At 36.7% G+C, this 20,165-nt stretch overlaps 1 protein-coding gene and 1 long non-coding RNA gene across 2 annotated transcripts in view; both read right to left on the reverse strand.

Annotated features, from left to right (window-relative positions):
- LOC144995278 (proteasome subunit beta type-8-like) overlaps positions 1 to 17,568 on the reverse strand; it is a 44,306-nt gene extending 26,738 nt beyond the window's left edge. Inside the window, exons 1-4 of the mRNA XM_078954871.1 lie at positions 17,441 to 17,568; positions 9,205 to 9,334; positions 7,841 to 8,045; positions 7,005 to 7,036 (exon numbers count right to left, since the gene is read on the reverse strand). Coding sequence (XP_078810997.1) covers positions 7,005 to 7,036; positions 7,841 to 8,045; positions 9,205 to 9,334; positions 17,441 to 17,499 — 426 coding nt within the window. The 5' untranslated portion in view covers positions 17,500 to 17,568. The remainder of the gene's footprint in view (positions 1 to 7,004; positions 7,037 to 7,840; positions 8,046 to 9,204; positions 9,335 to 17,440) is intronic.
- On the reverse strand, positions 11,836 to 16,334 carry LOC144995612 (uncharacterized). The gene is made up of 6 exons (XR_013659149.1): positions 16,168 to 16,334; positions 15,013 to 15,095; positions 14,645 to 14,713; positions 14,187 to 14,298; positions 13,815 to 14,078; positions 11,836 to 13,386 (listed from the first exon to the last, which is right to left on the reverse strand). It is a non-coding gene; the product is annotated as an uncharacterized LOC144995612 (long non-coding RNA).
- Positions 17,569 to 20,165: the final 2,597 nt, after the last annotated feature.

Genomic DNA, 20,165 nt, shown 5'->3' on the forward strand with positions numbered 1-20,165 from the left:
GCATTTGGCATGTTGTAAAAACTGATGACACGCTGTGTTTCCAGCCCTTTTTTCAGGACATTTATGACCAACACTTCCAAGAACTGAATATTGTCAGCCTGCTTGAAAATGAAAAAAACAATCATTAAAATGAGAAACGCTGCCAAATTTTATTTAAATTTTTTGTGAAAAATTAACAATTTGATAACATAATGCTAAACTGCACTGAAACAACATAACGCAGTAATATTCAGCTATGAAATATTGTTCTGTAAGAATTGAACACTTTGGTTTGACAAAAATTGCTCGACCTAAATCTAGAATAAACACCTTTTTGTCTTCCATTTTAAATTAATATAATCTTTTAGTAAATCCGTTTTATTTAAAACTGAACATCTTCAAAAGGTGAGGAATATAAACTACACGCAGGATTAAAAAGCTGAGTCAGTTTAAGCAATTTTCCAAGTAGAACATTATTCTAAATTCTTGTTTTTATTAAAAATGGCAACAGTTGTGCTGATGACAGTAAAAGTTTTAACATTTCAACATATTCCTACAAATTGTGCTGATAAGAACTTGTTAATTTAGGACAGAAAAGCTACATTTTTGTTTTATTCATTTACAATGAACATTATGTAGAAAATCTCCTAAGCATCAATTCCTTTCTTGAACATCTGAGTTTTAGAGGAACATCAACCAGATCAGCTGTAAAGTCAGCGGGTTCTTTGGACACTTCCATGAGTTACAGTCTTATGCAGATGTCAACACCAGTGAACTAAAGAGAAACTGTCAAAATAACCAATTATTAGAATTTAGCCAAAATATATTTTGCCTGAAGTAGTTTCAATGGTAAAACAAACACTGAACTTCTAATTAAATTTGTATCGTTATTATTTCTCTTGTTTTACCTCTCCTTAACTCAGACGACAAACTGATGCCCAACATTAATGACACGCCACATTCGGAGGTGTTTTTATTCATGCCACACTCAGGGCCGCAGAGATTGTTCATTTTTTAAAGGATGGCTCAAGACCTGCCTTTTGAATCCAGCTTTTAGTTAAAACTTTGGAATTCATTTGATATTTTAATTATATTGTGTTTTTTTTTTTTACTGATTTAGGTCTATTAAGGTTTATTGATTGACTTATCTGGTTATTTATCTACTTAAACTTTTATTTATTTTATACCTTTCCTTTTCCTTTTATTCCTATCTCCTGGGTCTGGCGCTTAGCTTAGATCTGGGGGGTCCTGTGGTAGTGTATTTTACGAACTTGAGTGGGGGGGTGTCACTGATATAGATACAAGTCTCCAAAATAACATTTCCCCACTTCAGCACAAAGCCAGATTTCTACATTGCATCATTCTAGTAAATCATTTTAGGCTTTACCATGGTGTGCATATGTGTGCATATATATTTGTGTAATGTCTTGCCTTTTGTTTTTAAAGTTTGATTATGTTTTTATGTTAAGCACTTTAAGAAGAGTTGCAAAGTGTTATACAAATAAAGTTTCATTTGAAAATAGATGTCTGGTTTCAGGAACAAATATATATACAGAGACCAGTATTCTACATGCCTTAGTTAGTAACTTTATACTAATCCCAACCTTTTGACTCGCTGGTCATAGCAGCTCTTTCATTGGAATAGAATGTTGGAAAGTATTGTGTATTTTACAAATTCATTTTTGTTGTCCATGTTGACTGGGTTGGGGATCTCCATGATTGACAGTATTCCTCTGTTCCTTTCAGCTCATTGGTTGGTGCTTGATCACCGTAAATTGCAGAAATAAAACATGAAAATAAGGATGTTTGGTAAAAATGTCAAAGATCTGTTAAATGGTAAAATGACAGATATTTATTCACACTACATTCTTCTTATTTCTCAGTAAGCAACAAAACACAACAGTGAGAATAATGTTGGTTGTAAAAGTTCAGACAATGTTTTTGTTCATGCATGAACATATCAGGCTTACAAAGCATAAAACCATCAGAAAAATCAATACAATTGTTTTCATAATATACTTCATGTATAAATTATAACATTTTTTTATAAAATTCTACTGTGACAATTCTAAATCCTTTCACCGGTAAAACTGAAACCTAAACCTTTGAAAACATCTGAAAGTTTGTAACAATTTGTCTTTCCATGTATGTATCATGTTGCATGATACATGTAGCATTTATCTCCACCCCCACTGACACACTGGCACACGGCTCCCTGTCTGCTTTATCCCTCCTCCTAACCCCCAGTGTATTGATGGACAGATGTCTTCTGCTCATCTTAGTGTCAGAATTTCATGTTTGAATGTAATATTTGTTTTTCAAGCTGATCTAGTGTAAATGTTTCACAACTTAAAATTATAACCTGTTCAAATTAGAAACTCGGCACTTGTATCCCCTCACTCCCCCCCCCCCCACACACACACACACAAACACACTTTCCCCCTCTCCCTCCCCTTAAATAAAAAGAATATGTATATATGCTTAAAACACAAAATATAACAATATAGCAGCACTTTGGAGAGTCCAGCTTCCAGGACGCAAGAAATTTCATGAAATGCAAGTTTAATGTCAGCAGTTGTTAAAAAAAAAAAGACAAAAAGAACCCAGATTATTTTAATAGACTAAGATCAAATCAGTTTCAATTTTATACATAAAGCTTTAAAAAGTATGTATAAGAAAATTTTGCTTTCAACTATATACCAATTTTTAAGGAAAATTATAGCGTTTTTCATTAAAGCCAAAGAGCCACGTCTGAAGGATAAAAGAGCCACATGTTGGTCCAGAGCCTCAGGTTGCAGTTCTGTGTTAAGGGGAAGCAATAATGGGATGTATGGCTTTAAAACCCAAGGATTACAGACAATTCATTTAGTTACCTAAACATTAATAATGTGGACAGAGTTCTTGATAGTCTCCCTTATTGACTTGAACATGAATGCGAGTCCCATCAATGCATCCAATCAAACCCTAAAATTCAAAGTGATTTAGGTTAAGCAAAACCAAAGAATGTTTCATCTTAATGGTGTGACTTCTATGGGATTAGAAATGGTGGTAACATATCAAACTATTACAGGTTAACAACAGTGACCTGTATAAAAGCTCTGTTAAGACTTTAATGGCTTCCACGTTTACTCTATAGGTGAAATAATCACTATTCAACTGTCGGCTAATTTTACACATTGCCTTGACGTTAGCATCATGCTAGCTCATAATTAAAATAGTGATGATGTTAGCATATTGCTAACTGTTAAATTTTTGCCAATTTTGGCATTCCCATGGCATTTCCATGCTATTCAAATCATAATTGAATACTTGGCCCTAATATATGCCTTGACACTTTAGTCTTGATTAGCTTATTGCTAGCTAATAATGCAAATGTTAGCATTTTTCTGTTCTTGATAATTCAGTGATTTTTGAGTCAAAAACATGTCGTTCCACATAAAAAAGTTTTATTCTTATTAAAAAATAAGTAGATTAAAAATGGCAAAAATGTAAAAACAATATATATTATAAAAATTAAAAATAAGTTTCCCTTGAAATCAAATGTGTCCGCTGCTTTTGTCAACTCCATCAGATTTTCAATAAAATTAATTTCTTTAGGCAAGAATGTGTTCACATGTATCCCAGAGGACCTGTTTTTAAACCTTGTGCTATCCTATGACCCCACCCTTACATTGGCGTGTTCTCCTTCCCATGACAAAGGTGGATAAAAGTGAAGAGCATTTCATGTAATCCATGGACACCAGTGAGGATCTCATATTATTGAAGAAAAAAGGTTCAGCGGGCTGTCTAGTGGGGTCCAGATGACCCCAGTCCCAGTGTTAAAGTGCCTAGGATAGTACAAGGGTTACATCAAATCAAACATCACTTTCGTAAAGTGGGGAGGGCAGCGGGGGGGGGGATACGGGAGGAGGGGTTGAGGAACATGTTGGATGAAGGGGCTGTAGAGGGTTAGTGTAGTGTGGGGAGGTAGGGGTGGAGGTGTGGTTGCGTCCTGATCTTTGGGCTGCTTGGGTCGGGTGCCGAGGCCGGCCTCGGTGACAAGGCTCCGGCTGTGTGGTGGGGGGCTCCTAGGTCCTCTGGGTTCTGGCTTCGTCCTTGGCCCCCGTCTCGGTGTCCAATGCACGGTGGACCCAGTGGCTGCCGCCTGGTACGGCGGAGCGCGCCTGTCTTGTGGCCTGGGGGTCCTGACGCCAGGCTCGCCTATGCCTCCCGGTGCCGGAGGGCCCCTGTAGGGGGGGTCTCTTCTGCACCCGACTGGGTAGGTGGGCGGTCCCACCCCGCTCCTGGTCCGGGGGTCTCCCCTTCTTTCCTTGTCTGGCTGGTCGGGCTGGGGAGGATCTGGTTCCCCTTATGATCACATGGTTCACTTTGGCAGCGTGCATGTATCTCCACCCCCACTGACACACTGGCACTTGCTGTCTGCTTTATCCCTCCTCCTAACCCCCAGTGTATTGATGGACAGATGTCTTCTGCTCATCTTAGTGTCAGAATTTCATGTTTGAATGTAATATTTGTTTTTCAAGCTGATCTAGTGTAAATGTTTCACAACTTAAAATTATAACCTGTTCAAATTAGAAACTCGGCACTTGTATCCCCTCACTCCCCCCCCCCCCCCCCCCCCCACACACACACAAACACACTTTCCCCCTCTCCCTCCCCTTAAATAAAAAGAATATGTATATATGCTTAAAACACAAAATATAACAATATAGCAGCACTTTGGAGAGTCCAGCTTCCAGGACGCAAGAAATTTCATGAAATGCAAGTTTAATGTCAGCAGTTGTTAAAAAAAAAGACAAAAAGAACCCAGATTATTTTAATAGACTAAGATCAAATCAGTTTCAATTTTATACATAAAGCTTTAAAAAGTATGTATAAGAAAATTTTGCTTTCAACTATATACCAATTTTTAAGGAAAATTATAGCGTTTTTCATTAAAGCCAAAGAGCCACGTCTGAAGGATAAAAGAGCCACATGTTGGTCCAGAGCCTCAGGTTGCAGTTCTGTGTTAAGGGGAAGCAATAATGGGATGTATGGCTTTAAAACCCAAGGATTACAGACAATTCATTTAGTTACCTAAACATTAATAATGTGGACAGAGTTCTTGATAGTCTCCCTTATTGACTTGAACATGAATGCGAGTCCCATCAATGCATCCAATCAAACCCTAAAATTCAAAGTGATTTAGGTTAAGCAAAACCAAAGAATGTTTCATCTTAATGGTGTGACTTCTATGGGATTGGAAATGGTGGTAACATATCAAACTATTACAGGTTAACAACAGTGACCTGTATAAAAGCTCTGTTAAGACTTTAATGGCTTCCACGTTTACTCTATAGGTGAAATAATCACTATTCAACTGTCGGCTAATTTTACACATTGCCTTGACGTTAGCATCATGCTAGCTCATAATTAAAATAGTGATGATTTTAGCATATTGCTAACGGTTAAATTTTTGCCAATTTTGGCATTCCCATGGCATTTCCATGCTATTCAAATCATAATTGAATACTTGGCCCTAATATATGCCTTGACACTTTAGTCTTGATTAGCTTATTGCTAGCTAATTATGCAAATGTTAGCATTTTTCTGTTCTTGATAATTCAGTGATTTTTGAGTCAAAAACATGTCGTTCCACATAAAAAAGTTTTATTCTTATTAAAAAATAAGTAGATTAAAAATGGCAAAAATGTAAAAACAATATATATTATAAAAATTAAAAATAAGTTTCCCTTGAAATCAAATGTGTCCGCTGCTTTTGTCAACTCCATCAGATTTTCAATAAAATTAATTTCTTTAGGCAAGAATGTGTTCACATGTATCCCAGAGGACCTGTTTTTAAACCTTGTGCTATCCTATGACCCCACCCTTACATTGGCGTGTTCTCCTTCCCATGACAAAGGTGGATAAAAGTGAAGAGCATTTCATGTAATCCATGGACACCAGTGAGGATCTCATATTATTGAAGAAAAAAGGTTCAGCGGGCTGTCTAGTGAGGTCCAGATGACCCCACTCCCAGTGTTAAAGTGCCTAGGATAGTACAAGGGTTACATCAAATCAAATCAAACTTTATTCATAAAAAGTGCTTCTCATGCCTTGCGCAACTTGAAACACTTTACATTTACAAACACGTTTTTTGTCTCCAGCTGTGGTGAATAGAGTAGTGCCAAACATGATCTGGTAAATTTGGCATCTTTTGATATTTTAGATGAAAAATTTTCATCTTTCACAGCTGAAACATAGTCTCTCTGTTGTAATACTTCCTAAAAACCACAGTTACTGTAAGTCAATTAAAATTTTGAAGATAAACAGATTGTATTTAGCCAAAACAACAACTTGCTAGTTGCATTTGGCTTTTTGTTCTGCAAAGAGAAAAACATCTAATTTTATTAATCTAGGTCCATGTCTAATCTGTCAGTTTCTATGTCTAACGGATTTGATAAATTCAACAATAACTTCTTAATGCCATAATGTGCTCTTTACTCACGACAAAGGAAAAGAGTTACAATATATTGTAGGTGGATTTTATCTGCATGCTTATGTACAAATGCAATTAAAATAATTTTATAATTATTGTATTTAAAAATGATGTATTGCTGGAATAGTATTTATTTCTGCATAATCCATTGATTGTTTAATGTTACCAGGATCACACTCATTCCATCGAAATGTTATACAACAATGGTTTCTGATTTTTTTTAAGACTCTTAAAAATCAGTATTTTATCATTTATCATTATTAACAATATGTATGTAGCTTTTGTTGTGATTGATCTTTCCATCTGTTCTGATGTTTGAACCTGAGACTTGGAAAATGATAAAACAAAAATCACTTTAGTTTAGTCATCACTGAACAAAGCAGTTCATGTAACAACAGTGTTTATTATCATTAGTGCCGTTCTGTGTTGCATGGCTGATTCAAGGAGATTTTTTCCCCCAGAAAATCTGTAATTGATGAAAAAGACAATTTCAGAAACAGTATCAGTGTAGTTACTCTGACTTATTCTGGACGTCTTCTTTACACACCTTTATCCAGCCATCTTCCCTCATGTGGTACACTGCACAAATGCAAACACAAAAATATATATATAAATAAAATAATAACTGCAATTGTTCTGGGCCTGAGAGAACCAGAGTTCTGAACTGGCACTTTATCAATGAACTAAATTTGAGTGAAATTTAGGAAGCACGAAAATTTTCTATTTCATAGTATCAGACAGTGAAAACTAATCTTAGTCTAATAGTAATACTTAATTTTACTCAGAAATATATTTTCCATTTTATTAGACACTGCAGTTAAAGTAAACCTTAAGGAAAAAACATAATATTGCCTAAAAACGACACAATATTATTTAAACAGAATATCTGAAAACACACAGCATGAAGAAAAATGTGTTACAAGTAAATGTAAACTCAATTTATAATGCAAACTTGTGAATAAAAGTGGTATTTGTTGGACTTTAATACGCACCTAAAATCCTTTGATTTGCTCCAAAATCAACAGTGCCCTTACAATCGGCTACACAATTGTGCTCGCTGACCTAAAACTGATTTTTTGTCTTATGCAGTGCTTTAAAATGTCTAAATGTTTTAGTTAGGCTTTGGTAAACCACAAAGCCTCACTACTACATGGAATTGTTGGAGAATTTTAGCTACTGGAGGAATGATACATTCAGTGCTTTAACAAAAATATTATGGTGTACCCAACTGTTAAACTCAGACACTGAAGGAAAAATTTAAAGATTTTTTGGAAAAAAAGGGAACTCGCTTGATGCATCTTATAATCTTATAGTCCAAAAACTATGGAATATATATAAAACTGAAACAAAGTTAACAAACTTAAGCTCATCATGCAAACTTACTGTTTACTGATCCTCCTGAGTACGCATCTCTGTGTGTGGCGTGAGCGATGTCTCGACAGCCGAGCTCATACGCCTCCTCCACGGTCATGTCCTCTTTATAACCGCTGTCCACCACTCCATACGCATAGCTGTTCCCACAGCCAGTGGAAAACATACGACCAGACAGGCGGGTTCCATTATCATCCACATAGTACAGACCAGGACCCTGAGGATGTGAGAACAACTCACTTAACTCATAAAACCCTAATTCATAACTAAGATTTCTCTTTAAGAAAAGAAACATCAATTAAAGTAAAACCAGCTCGAGAGAAAAACTAGTAAAAGTTTGCAATCTTAAAAATGTGTATAAAATTGACAATGTATGTAAAATCCAGTTGCAATTGGTTTACTAACCAGATTGCAGGTAAAGTGTGTAAAATAGTATGCACTGTTAAACGTTTAACTTTGATAAAATTCTACATGGAAATTTCCAGCAGAACATACAAAAAAGTAGAAGGAGTAAATACAGAATAATTTAGCACCATAAATGTGATTCATCAAACATAAGTGGAATTTTCACGGTGGAAAGCAGCAACATTTTACCAGAGAAGAGACGTTAATGTAACAAAATGTCTCGAGGAGAGTGCATACTTTTTGTTCATGAAGATGAACACAAAATATGCACTTCATGTAACCCTGGAGCAGCTCTTTTACCCAACCAACTCCAGTCTCTTTCTTATAAAGTACAAACAGCAACAACATATTTAGCAAAGAACAGATGAGTGAAGGATTTAAGCCTGACAAGAAGTTGAGGAGTTACATTAATATGCACTTTCTATATTGATACTGTTGCTCAAAATAAATCAATAAGGCTCCAATGTAGACCAGGAATTTCATGTGATCTCACTGTCATAAACAATAAGCATGTATTGGATGTATTCAGTCATTTCCAGTTATGTTTCTTTTTGTGGGCAAGCTATGAACACAGTGTTGCAGTTACTAACTTGGCTCTCTTTTGTATTTTATAGCCGATGTTTCAGTATTTTTGTCTCCTTTACTATGTCTGGTTCTGCTATTTTTACATTTTTATGAATAAACTAAACTAAATTAAATGTTAACAAATTTTTAATTTTCTGATGTGTTTTAAATTTTTTTTTAATGCAAATACTCTGAGCCACCACAGAAGTTACCATCTTAACTTCACTCTACAGACAGTTAACTATTTCATCCCCAGAAGTTCTCAGTTTAATATTATGTCAATTGGTGTGTCACTGTTTATAAAACCTTTACTGTTTATAAACCCTAATACTGTATAAAAGAGTAAAACCTTCATTTCAACATATCAGAACAAAAAGGTTCTGGAAATGTTGTTGAGGACGGCTCACCTCTTTGTCCCATCCACAGATCATGCTCCCCACAGAGAGGCCCATCCCTCTGTAACCCAGCATCATGTTGCACAGCAGCTTGGAGGCAGCAGCCACAGAAATGCGGTGGTTGTTCCTCAGTCTGTACAGTCTTATAGAAGAAAATACAAGAACACTGGTTGCCTTTTTTCAAAATGTTTTTTAAAAATAAATTCAAATTTAAATATTTATTTTAATTGCTAAAGTATCAAAACTATGGACTTGTTTCAGATGGGCAGACAGTTCTGCACAGGAGGTAGTGGTTTGTTTCTTAGATTTTGTGGACCTTTGGGTTTTCTTTTTTACATTTTTCACAATGAGTGGAGTTGCCTCTTTCTTTAAGTGTCTTCATGAAAAAAGCATCTTTTTTTGAAAAACTGGGGGTAAAATGTAAATTTTTCTGGCTTTATGCTCATCTTAATTAAGAAGTTTCATATAAAAATTGTTAGTGAATATTTCTACATGTATTTAGATGTCAAAAAGAAGCTCATTTTCTTTGACCATTTCTGCAGAGTCTGATAGACATTGTTGGAAAATATAATCTGTCGCTTTGAGATTACTTTCCTTGTTGCATGTTCAATAAAGTCGAGAAGGAGAAAACCACGGGATTCGACCGGATTAAGTTTAACAAATTTATTCCTTAACAATATTTCTAAAAACAGAGTAAAACAAAATAAAACAGATCATCTGGGTTCCCAAAGTTTCAGAGCTTACACAGCGCCGAATTACAAACGTCTTAACGTGTCAGCCTGTTGGGAACAAAGAAAGGTTCCCCCGTCGAGCTGTTTTAACATCTCGGTTTCAGCCGCCTCCTTCGTAACACAGCATGGCATCCAGAGTCCTCCTCTGGACGCTCGGATTGGCTGGCAGGGAGCCTGCCTACTTCTGTCAGTCCATATTAGGAGTCAGCATCCATTCCCCGCGTCTGAAGTCACCTCCCAGACTGACATGGTCCCGCAACCAAATGGCTCCCTAGGTGGCCCCCCCATGTGGCCGGATCTTCTTAACATACAGTAGACCAGGGGTCGGGAACCTTTTTGGCCAAGAGAGCCATAAACGCCACATATTTTGAAATGTAATTTCGAAAGAGCCATACAATAATGTAGTGTCCCTTCCCCACACTGAGGCACGGAGACTTAACCTCTTTTAAGGTTCTTTATTCGGGTTACTGCAGACCACAACAAACGCCGAACAATTAATTCAGCAGCTCCTGAATCTCTCCCGCCGAGACGAGACGAGAGCGCGTCTCCCAACTTTATATTCCCCTGCTCCCGCTGCAGCCCTCCCCTTTCCCTTATTCGGCCCATAGCTGAACCCCATTGGTCCAAACTACCTAACAACAGGCTGAGCGACAGAACTGAGGGCCAATCAGATCTCTGCATGATCGATGCGTTCCATGAACTCCAGAACTTTTAACGCGGCCCAACAGCCACCCAACTCAGTCCGCGACAATATGTTTAAAACTAAAATACAAGTGAATGTGTGCATTTGATGTAATTTCAACATTTTTAAAGTACAATAAGTCTGTGGATTCTTTTTAATAACATTGTTATGCTGTTTCTAATAAATGATGAGTATTTCTCGTGGTAGTTTTGCTGATGGTCTAGTCTGGTTTACGTGGTGAGTTTCTGCTTCGTTCAGGCGTTGAGACTTTAAACGTGATCTTAGGTTGGTATGAATGTTTTGTAGATGTGAGACAGACTGCTCACATGCGGACCTGGAGCCAAACACACACTCACACGCTGCAGTGAGTGACAGGCAGTGGGTTTTACCTATTTACAATCCCTGCGCGATTCACCTGCTGCCGGTCCCCACAACACCTCAGCCCCACCCTCTGCTTTCTCCCTCACACATCCCGTCCCCGCAACTGCGCGCTCTTTCTCAGAGACGGGAGCGCGCAGTTTTAGGCACGGCAATTCACAGGTTTCCGGGTGGTACAAACTCTGTGAATTAATAGACAATTTTAAACTTATACTAGTGCTGGCGCAGATTTGTCTCTCTAAGCACCGCTACTACTGCGCGCCTCTGCCATCGCATCGCGCACGAGAAGGACTGGTCTAATGAAGAAAAACAATTTGAATTAAAGATTTGTCTGCGAGCCACATGTGACCATCAAAAGAGCCATATATGGCTCGCGAGCCATAGGTTCCCGACCCCTGCAGTAGACAATACACCTTTGTTCCCCACACGGGAGCAGATGCCTGTGGCGATTCCCAGGGATGGAAATCAGTCTCAGAGATGATTGATTTATGATCCAAGTCAGACCTACAACCAAATGGCCTCAGAAGATCAAAGAACGTTTTCTCCTGCACGGGGTTGAGATTGGAGCTGCAGCATCACAACCTCTTTACATATGCAATGTTCAGGAAGCCCCTTTGAAATTTCAAAGGAACCACACACAGTAAACCTGAAGGAAACCTTCAATGAAATAAAGATAAGATAAAAGCTTAGGAGAAATGAGAACCACAAAAAATAAATTCCTTCCACATTCAATGCATTAATGTTAGTAAAAGATGGTGTAGGTCTGCAAATTGACCGGTGTGGGTACCGGATGTTCTCGGGGTACTTCGGTATGGAGTTAATTCAGTCTCAATAATCAGAAATGCACACAACCTGTTTTACAAATGCACACGCTCCGATTCATAAATGTCATTCTATGCAAACGTGAAAAATAAATTCGGAAATACACACCCTGTGTTTCACAAACACACAGATTGTGTTTCACACATGCACACTAAATGTTTTACAAATGCACAATAAGTGTTTCTCACAAATGTGCACACTGTGTTTCACAAAAAACATTTTAGAAATTCACAATAAATGTATCAGAAATACACAGTAGGTGCTTCACAAACATGATTTTTAGGTACACATGTGATGTGAACTCACAGATCATTCGAACTGCAGACTGTGCATTCAAAATCCCGTTCTCGTTTGTGAATCTCCCCGTGTGTGTGAGAGATTTTTCTACGGTGAATATTGAGACTCATCTGACGGAGCGGGTCAACTAATGTCACCATTGGCTAGTGAATCTGTCAATCAAACTCATCAGGAACGCAGGCGGGTTCGCTTTTAGCCAATCGAATGTCCCCTTACACTTTCTCTACGCTTTCTGCAGGTGGCAAAAGCCCCACCCATATTTGATTCTGTACCAGTCGGTCGTTAGCGTGTTAGCCTTAGCATGGCTTGTCGGTTTATTGCCTTCGGTTGTCAAAAATTACTGGCTTGTGCAACTTTTCAGTGGACCTGGAAGCAAAGCAACAGTGGTTGAATGCAGTTGACATAGAATCCATCGAACTCTGTACTGGTCATGAGATTTAAAATGAATGTTTCACTCGGGATTGTTTGTACGTTATCCTTCTCTTAGCTTTCATGCTAGCGTCATTTCAACACTCAGACACGGTTTTGATCAAATGAAGGTGGAGGAGAAAAATCTTCAACTTCCACAGAAGGTTTTGTGGGGAAACTGGCATCACTTTGCTCCGTACCACGCAGTGGGACTACATTACCTCAGGCTCATCTCACTGTCAATCACAGATACCCAATACACCCCCCTGCTCAGCCCGAAGTCACTTTGCTGGACCTTAATTTTACTTTTTTAATAACTCAAATGTCATTGATTTTATATTGTAACCATATTTCTGCTTCTAACCTCTTGGCCAGGTCACCCTTGCAAAAAAGATCCTCATCTCTCTGGGTTTTATAACTGATTAAATACTACACAACAAAAGATGGTCATAGAACAACAAAGTGCAAACATTCACCCTTTATTGCAGAATAAAATTCAGTGAAAACATGGACAGATTAAAACATCAAAATTTAAGCAGATGCGGGGGGATCTCTACTGATTTGAATTTTATTTAGACTGGAACTAATTTTCATAACATCCTTACATACAATGAAGTCCCTTAAACAATACAGCAGTATTGATTTGAACTTTGTCTTCCTCCCCTCAGTCTTTAAATTAAGTTCTAAACACACTGGACAGTAAAGATGTAGGTCCACTCCCAAACGGTCTGAATTCCACAATGGGTTGATGTCCTCTTGCAGTTCCAACATTTGTGGACCCAAAAGAGGACTGTCCCATACCGGGACATTGATCCCAGGATGAGGTTCAGTCATGGATCCACTCTCCTCCCATTCAGTCTCTGGAACCAGCATACCCTGACAAAAAAAAAAAAAAAAAAACTGTTTATGAACAGCGCTGTTTTTTTGTGTTCTAGATTATGCAGGAACAGTGACCGACTAATAATAACTTATATTGTTGCTGGCAGGCAGACTTCATATCTCCATAACTGATTATAATTTGCAAATAAGTGATCCTTAACAAAGTAGTGACATTAGTACATCTGATAGCTCATAATGCCATGCATTATGATGCATTTTGAACTTGCAGATGTGCTATTCTTCCTACAAACAAACAATTTAGGGAAATTGTTTGCACCACACAACAATAATCCTTTTCATTTATTTTCGATGAAAATTCACTGTAGTCATTATGATTTCATGATACTCTTCTTGATACTTTCCACTTTAGTCAAACTGCACACAAATCAGTTGTCCAGTACAGTGAGATTAAATAAAGCATTTACCCGGGGATCAGAAACAGGGTTCTGGGTCAAGCCCAACTGCCACAGCTGATTTGGTGTCATGCTTTGCTCCGTCCTGATTGGATGGCTGTCCCACGCGTCACTAAAGACATCCAAACTGGCCTGAATGCGTGGTAGGAAAATATAGTGGTAGCAGAATACGTGATGTTACTGATATTGAGCAAGTCTTGGTCCTCAGGAGAGTGCAGGATGTTGTAATATAAACCAGTAACACTCATGAAGACATCACACCAGAGGGGCTCAATCCTGTATTTGGAAAAAAGCAAAAAGAAATATTATATTGTCAGATTTATTTTTAATACATCATTCACTTTTATGTATATATTAAAGCTTCTAAAACTAGGTTCAACTCACCGTTGATTGTGTGTACACTTTTCCTGCAATGAAGCTGTTGGTGTCAGTTCTACGTACTGTGAGCATTAACTCGGCTATGCCCACATTTTCTCCTCCGTGATCTCCTCTCACCCTGACAATAACATGAAAATCATGTCTCAAACACATAATTACAAATGCATCGCCAATACGGTACACATCAGTTTAAAATGTAATGTTCTTATGTACGTTGCCAATAAGTAGAATTTCTAGGTTAAATAAATTGCAGGAGTGGGTTACATGTATCACTGGGGGAAAAATTGAGGCGAGAGAGACTGTTAAGGGGGGTAAAATGTTATTCATGAGGGGAAAGAGTTTTAGAGTTGCCTTTGTTTATGGAGAGGAGTCTAAAAAAAGTTATTTTATTTTTGTACAAATAACCAAGTGCTTATACTGCCTGATATGTGAATAAAAGATTTTTTTATGAATAACATAAATACCTCAGAGGAAAGCCATAAACGTTCACAGCGTCACTGAAGAAGGCCAAGTCTCAAGTTGTTGTCTGCTATCTTCAGGTACAAGATCAATGGAATACAAGTACAAATACTTTCAACTGACAGATATTTACAGGGGCAAAAATGCTAAATTCCCAATTGATAGGTAAAACAGTAATACAATAAGATGATAAAATATGAAATAGAATAGAATAGAAAGGTATTTAATAATCCCTGAGGAAATTTTTTAAAAATGGCCATCTTAAAAAACACATAAACACACATGCATTACAAATAGAAATATCACAAAATAAAAAGATTGATAAAAAAGGTAAATAATTGGAAAATCAGTGGGTAAAATTAAAAGAAATTACTTGTAAGATGCCCTGCCAGAGTGTTGTATTGCCTGATAGCATGAGGAACAAAAGATTGTCATGTTGTCACGCTTCAGTAATTCCTAGAGAATAAATAAAAACACGACAAACATGGATTAGATAATTTAGCTGTCTGAGATTAAATTACATCATTTTCAAATATTTGAAAGGGGATTTTTTTAAAACACTCTTGCTATGATGACTTGAGCTTGTAGTAAAGAACAGCTTTAAAAAAAAAATCAGAGACAAGACACTGATCACAGGAAGCCTGTGTGTAATACTTACAGTAACTTCTACTCAAATCACTGTTGACAGCTGATTTCTCCCATCCACCCTTTCTGTGACTACTTATCGACTACAAAACAGCCTAAAAACATAATGTTTGGGATTCTTGTCATTACGTCATTGGAAGTAAAGATACAGGGATTTTAGTGGCTGTCACTCTGACACAATCTCACAGGGCTGGTCATCAAAATACGGGTTCTAACGTTAGAAACTTAAATGAGGCTTCTTTCATTCAACAGTGGAGTCACGTCTGTTATATTTAAAAAATGCCGTTTTCATGATGAATATCATATGAATTAACTTTGTTGCACATATCCACCCCGTCTTAAAGTCTGGGTTGTGAAAATGCTGTGTCTAACTTTAACCCGGATCGCGTTTACATAAAGGCAGCACACGGAACAACTAGCTAGTTAGCATAGCATAGCATCAGTGTTTAAACAAATCGCCGTCTCCAAATCAATACTTTTTATTAAACTTTCTTTGCTGCTGTAAATCCGGCATGGCTACAGGCGCTAGCTTGAACCGACACCGGCTTGAAGTTCACTCACACAGGGAGACACAACTTGAGTCGAAAGCCGGCTAGTTTCGAGGCCCATGGTTGGTTGTAGTTACTCGTGTTGTGTGAAGAGCTGGTAAAACTTGACAAAACCATAAGTCCTCCCCCGCTTTAAAACCATTAAAAAAAATTTGACCGCACAGGCAAAGCAAAGCTAAGCTAATTAGCGGTGGGGGTACTCTGCAAACGACTCGGCTGAAGTGTTCATAAAGCATTCACACATGTCACTTGGCTAAGGAGACCGCTTCAACTTAGTATTCAATAACATTACAGGACGTACAACGAGGGAATGATCAAATAAATGCATTACTTACGGGCTGAGACTGATCCCGTTCGGAAGAACTCTCCGCCATGTTTGCCGCCCGCGTCCTCCCAACTGCTGTGCTGAACAGCTCCCTCCCTCGTCACTTTGAAAGTGAGGAGTGTAAGGGGCCATTCGATTGGCTAAAAGCGAACCCGCCTGCTTTGACGATGGGTTTGATTGACAGATTCACTAGCCAATGGTGACATTAGTTGACCTGCTGCGTCAGATGAGTCTCAATATTCACCGTAGAAAATTCTCTCACACACACGGGGAGATTCACAAACGAGAACGGGATTTTGAATGCACAGTCTGCAGTTCGAATGATCTGTGAGTTCACATCACATGTGTACCTAAAAATCATGTTTGTGAAGCACTTACTGTGTATTTCTGATACATTTATTGTGAATTTCTAAAATGTTTTTTGTGAAACACAGGGTGTGTATTTCCGAATTTATTTTTCACGTTTGCATAGAATGACATTTATGAATCGGAGCGTGTGCATTTGTAAAACAGGTTGTGTGCATTTCTGATTATTGAGACTGAATTAACTCCATACTTCGGGGTCCTTCGACCAATGATGACGTCACACTATTTCATTGGCTGTAAGCTGCCACGACCAATGAATTAACGTCGCTAAGTTTTAAAAAAAAACTTTATTGACAATTGCGGTATCATACATTAACAATGACATTAACATTAACAACGAACAATAACAATGTAATCAATATTGCCTCGAAGATCAGTCACCATTGCCAAACATAACATCTTAACATAGAAAATAAAGAATAGAGGGGGAAAAAAGAAACAATGAACATAACACACAAATAAATAAAAACATAAGTAAAATAAAATAAAGGAACATAGAAAAAATCTAAATAGTCTAATACTAGTTAGGGGTACTCGTGAAGTTTGTATTTCTGAACAAAACAGAGCTCTTTATTAAATGTTATAAAAAGTGGTTTGGTCTTCAAAATTTTATTTTTGTTCATATAAAACTTTCCTTGCAATATCAGTATATTAAGAACTGTATGTTCTGGTCTATATGATACCACACCGAATAGAACATTTTTTGAGTGTAAATGAAATGGCATTGCAATTTTGGAAGAATACCAGAAGCAGAACTCATCCCAGAATTTTTTTTATAATTCCACAGTTAAAGAATTTGCACTGCAGTTGTAACTTGACCTCACCAAGATGGCGGTGCTCTCCTCGTGATGTCTCCTCTAGTGATACAACTCATTGGAAGGACCCCCGAAGGACCCGAGAACATCCGGTACCCACACCGGTATTCTTTGGCGAGGAGTCTCTCCCAGTACTGACAGTCTGCAGCGCTGCCTGACATGGAACCCAGCAGGTACGGGTTGATCTCTATCACCTTGTTGACATCATTGGATGTTGCAGAGAATTGAGTTAGAAAAAATTAAACTACAGATTAAAGCAAGTCAAAATGTCAATGCACTTAGACCTCCAAAACAGGTTTATGTCAAATTTACAATGTTGTTTTGGACCTTGACAAATGTTGATGAATATGTATTTAACTATAAATAACTGATAAGACTGTTTAACAAGTCAAGGGTAGGATACTAGTTTGGTCCCCAACATGGATAAATGTCTGGTTTTCCCTTCTTCTTCACAGCCCATAAACAACCATGAGAGCAAAACATTTAACCATCTAGCAAAACTTTGAGCAACTCACCTATACTCTCAGCTAGAGTTACCTGATTTTTCAATCGATGGGTTAATTTTACATTAAAGAAATCCTTACAGGTGTTCCCATAAAGGAAACCAATAATATATTCGTAATCTGAGAAAACATTAAATATTAGGCTATATCTTATAGCATTTACTTTGTAGTCTGTTTATTGCAACTTTATCCTAGAAGTTAATATACTCTTCAAACAAATTCAGGATCTTTTTGGTCATAAGATTGTTTGCTGCTTTGTTTATTTTAGCTTTTTTTCTTTTTTTTCTGCTTACGTCTCCTTTTCATGGACAAACACATATTTAACAACAGTACTATATTGATATTATTGTGTTAAATTTGTGCAATATTTAATAGGAACTATATGCAGTACACGTTTTTTTTGTGTATCAAATATTTTGTGTCATATATTTTCATGTCATATTTGCTCTAAAATTGTCTGGTCCGCGACTAGAATGACAAATTTTTTTTCACCCTGTGGTGAAATGAAAATTAAGAATGTAAATTGCAGTTTTCTCAAGACTATTTATAAACAACAACAACAATCTTCTTTATACAAATGAACAAGGGTTACTAAATATCTCATAAACTCAGTTATTCTTTGCTATTTTAAATCCTTAAAAAGTTGTCAGCCTACAAACAGCAACAATCAATTAAAGCATAAAATGAAATAAACAGAGAAATTGGAGTTTGGTTCATTAAAATGATTTTTCTTTTTCAGTAAAGTATAAAATGTTTTATTCTATCAATATTCCACGTCTGGTAAATCTGAAGTAAATTAAAGTTGTTGAAGTTGTTAACTTGTTTCTGCTCATTTAAAATTTTGTTTCATTTCTAAATATTATTTGTCTTTATTCATCATGTTTGTATATTTTGAAGCTTATTGAGTCAATATGCAGCTTGATATGTTTTACTCCTGGGTTATAAAGGAAAATGAAAGAAAGTTAAACTTAATAGTTTGTGGTTTTGGTTCTTGTCTTGTGCTTTTCTTGTGTTGACTTTTGTGTTTTTGATGGATTTAGAAACATTTTCTCTGTGTAGACATTACAATATAAAGGTTTGGGTTAAATCACTTTGTGTGGGGAAACAAATGTTAAGTAGAATTTCTGTTTGATGCTTTTTCTCAGTAAATCTTCCCTAAATAAACTCTGTTGTGATTCTACATTTTGTGTCATTTGTTGTTTACAACAAACACATTTGTAGCCAAATCGGGACATTTCTGAAAAATCTTAATTAACTGAATGTTATCACTCAAGGGAGTTTTATATTTACCTGTAAAACCTTAATTTCACTATTTTTATTTATTTTTGCTTGTGGCATGTTGTAAAAACTGATGACACGCCGTGTTTCTAGCCCTTTTTTCAGGACATTTTTGACCAACACTTCCAAGAACTGAATATTGTCAGCCTGCTTGAAAATGAAAATGATCATAAAAAGGAAAAACACTGCCAGAAAGGAGAGGAATTTGTGTGAAACAAATGTACAATTTAATAATATAATGCTAAACTGCACTGAAACGACATAAAGCAGTAATATTCAGCTATGAAATATTGTTCTGTAAGAATTGAACACTTTGGTTTAACATAAATTGCTCGACCTAAATCTAGAATAAATACCTTTTTGTCTTCCATTTTAAATTAATATAATCTTTTACAGGCATTTTTATTTAAAACTGAACATCTTCAAAAGGTGAGGAATATAAACTACACTCAAGATTAATAAAGCTGAGTCAGTTTAAGCAATTTTCCAAGTAAAACATTATTCTAAAATCACGTTTTTATGAAAATGGCATCAGTTCTTCTGATGAAAGTAAAAGTTTTAACATTTCAACATATCCAACAAATTGTGCTAATAAGAAATAGTAAGTTTGGAACATAAATCTACAATTTTGCTTTTTACATTTACAATGAACATTGTGTAGAAAATCTCCTAAGCATCAATTCCTGTTTTGAACATCTGAGTTTTAGAGGAACATCAACCAAGTACAGACTTATGCAGATATTAACACCAGTTAACTAAAGAAATACTGTTAAAATAATAAATTATTAGATTTGAGCTAAAACTAATTTTGCATGAAGTAGTTTTAATGGTAAACAAACACTGATCGTCATATTTAATGTGTATCTCGGCTATGTAGAGGTCATAAATGTCTCTCTTGTTTTACCTCTCCTTAACGTAGTTAAAAAAAACTGACGCCCACCATTAATTACACGCCATATACAGAGGTATTTTTATTCATGGAATCACTCACAAAAACAGAACAGCTGATTTACCAAATAAAAAATCTTACCATAGCAAATATTTGC

This window comes from Oryzias latipes, chromosome 11 (assembly GCF_053564925.1).
Source record: "Oryzias latipes strain Hd-rR chromosome 11, Olatipes_Hd-rR_3.1".
Classification (NCBI taxonomy): Eukaryota; Metazoa; Chordata; class Actinopteri; order Beloniformes; family Adrianichthyidae; genus Oryzias; species Oryzias latipes.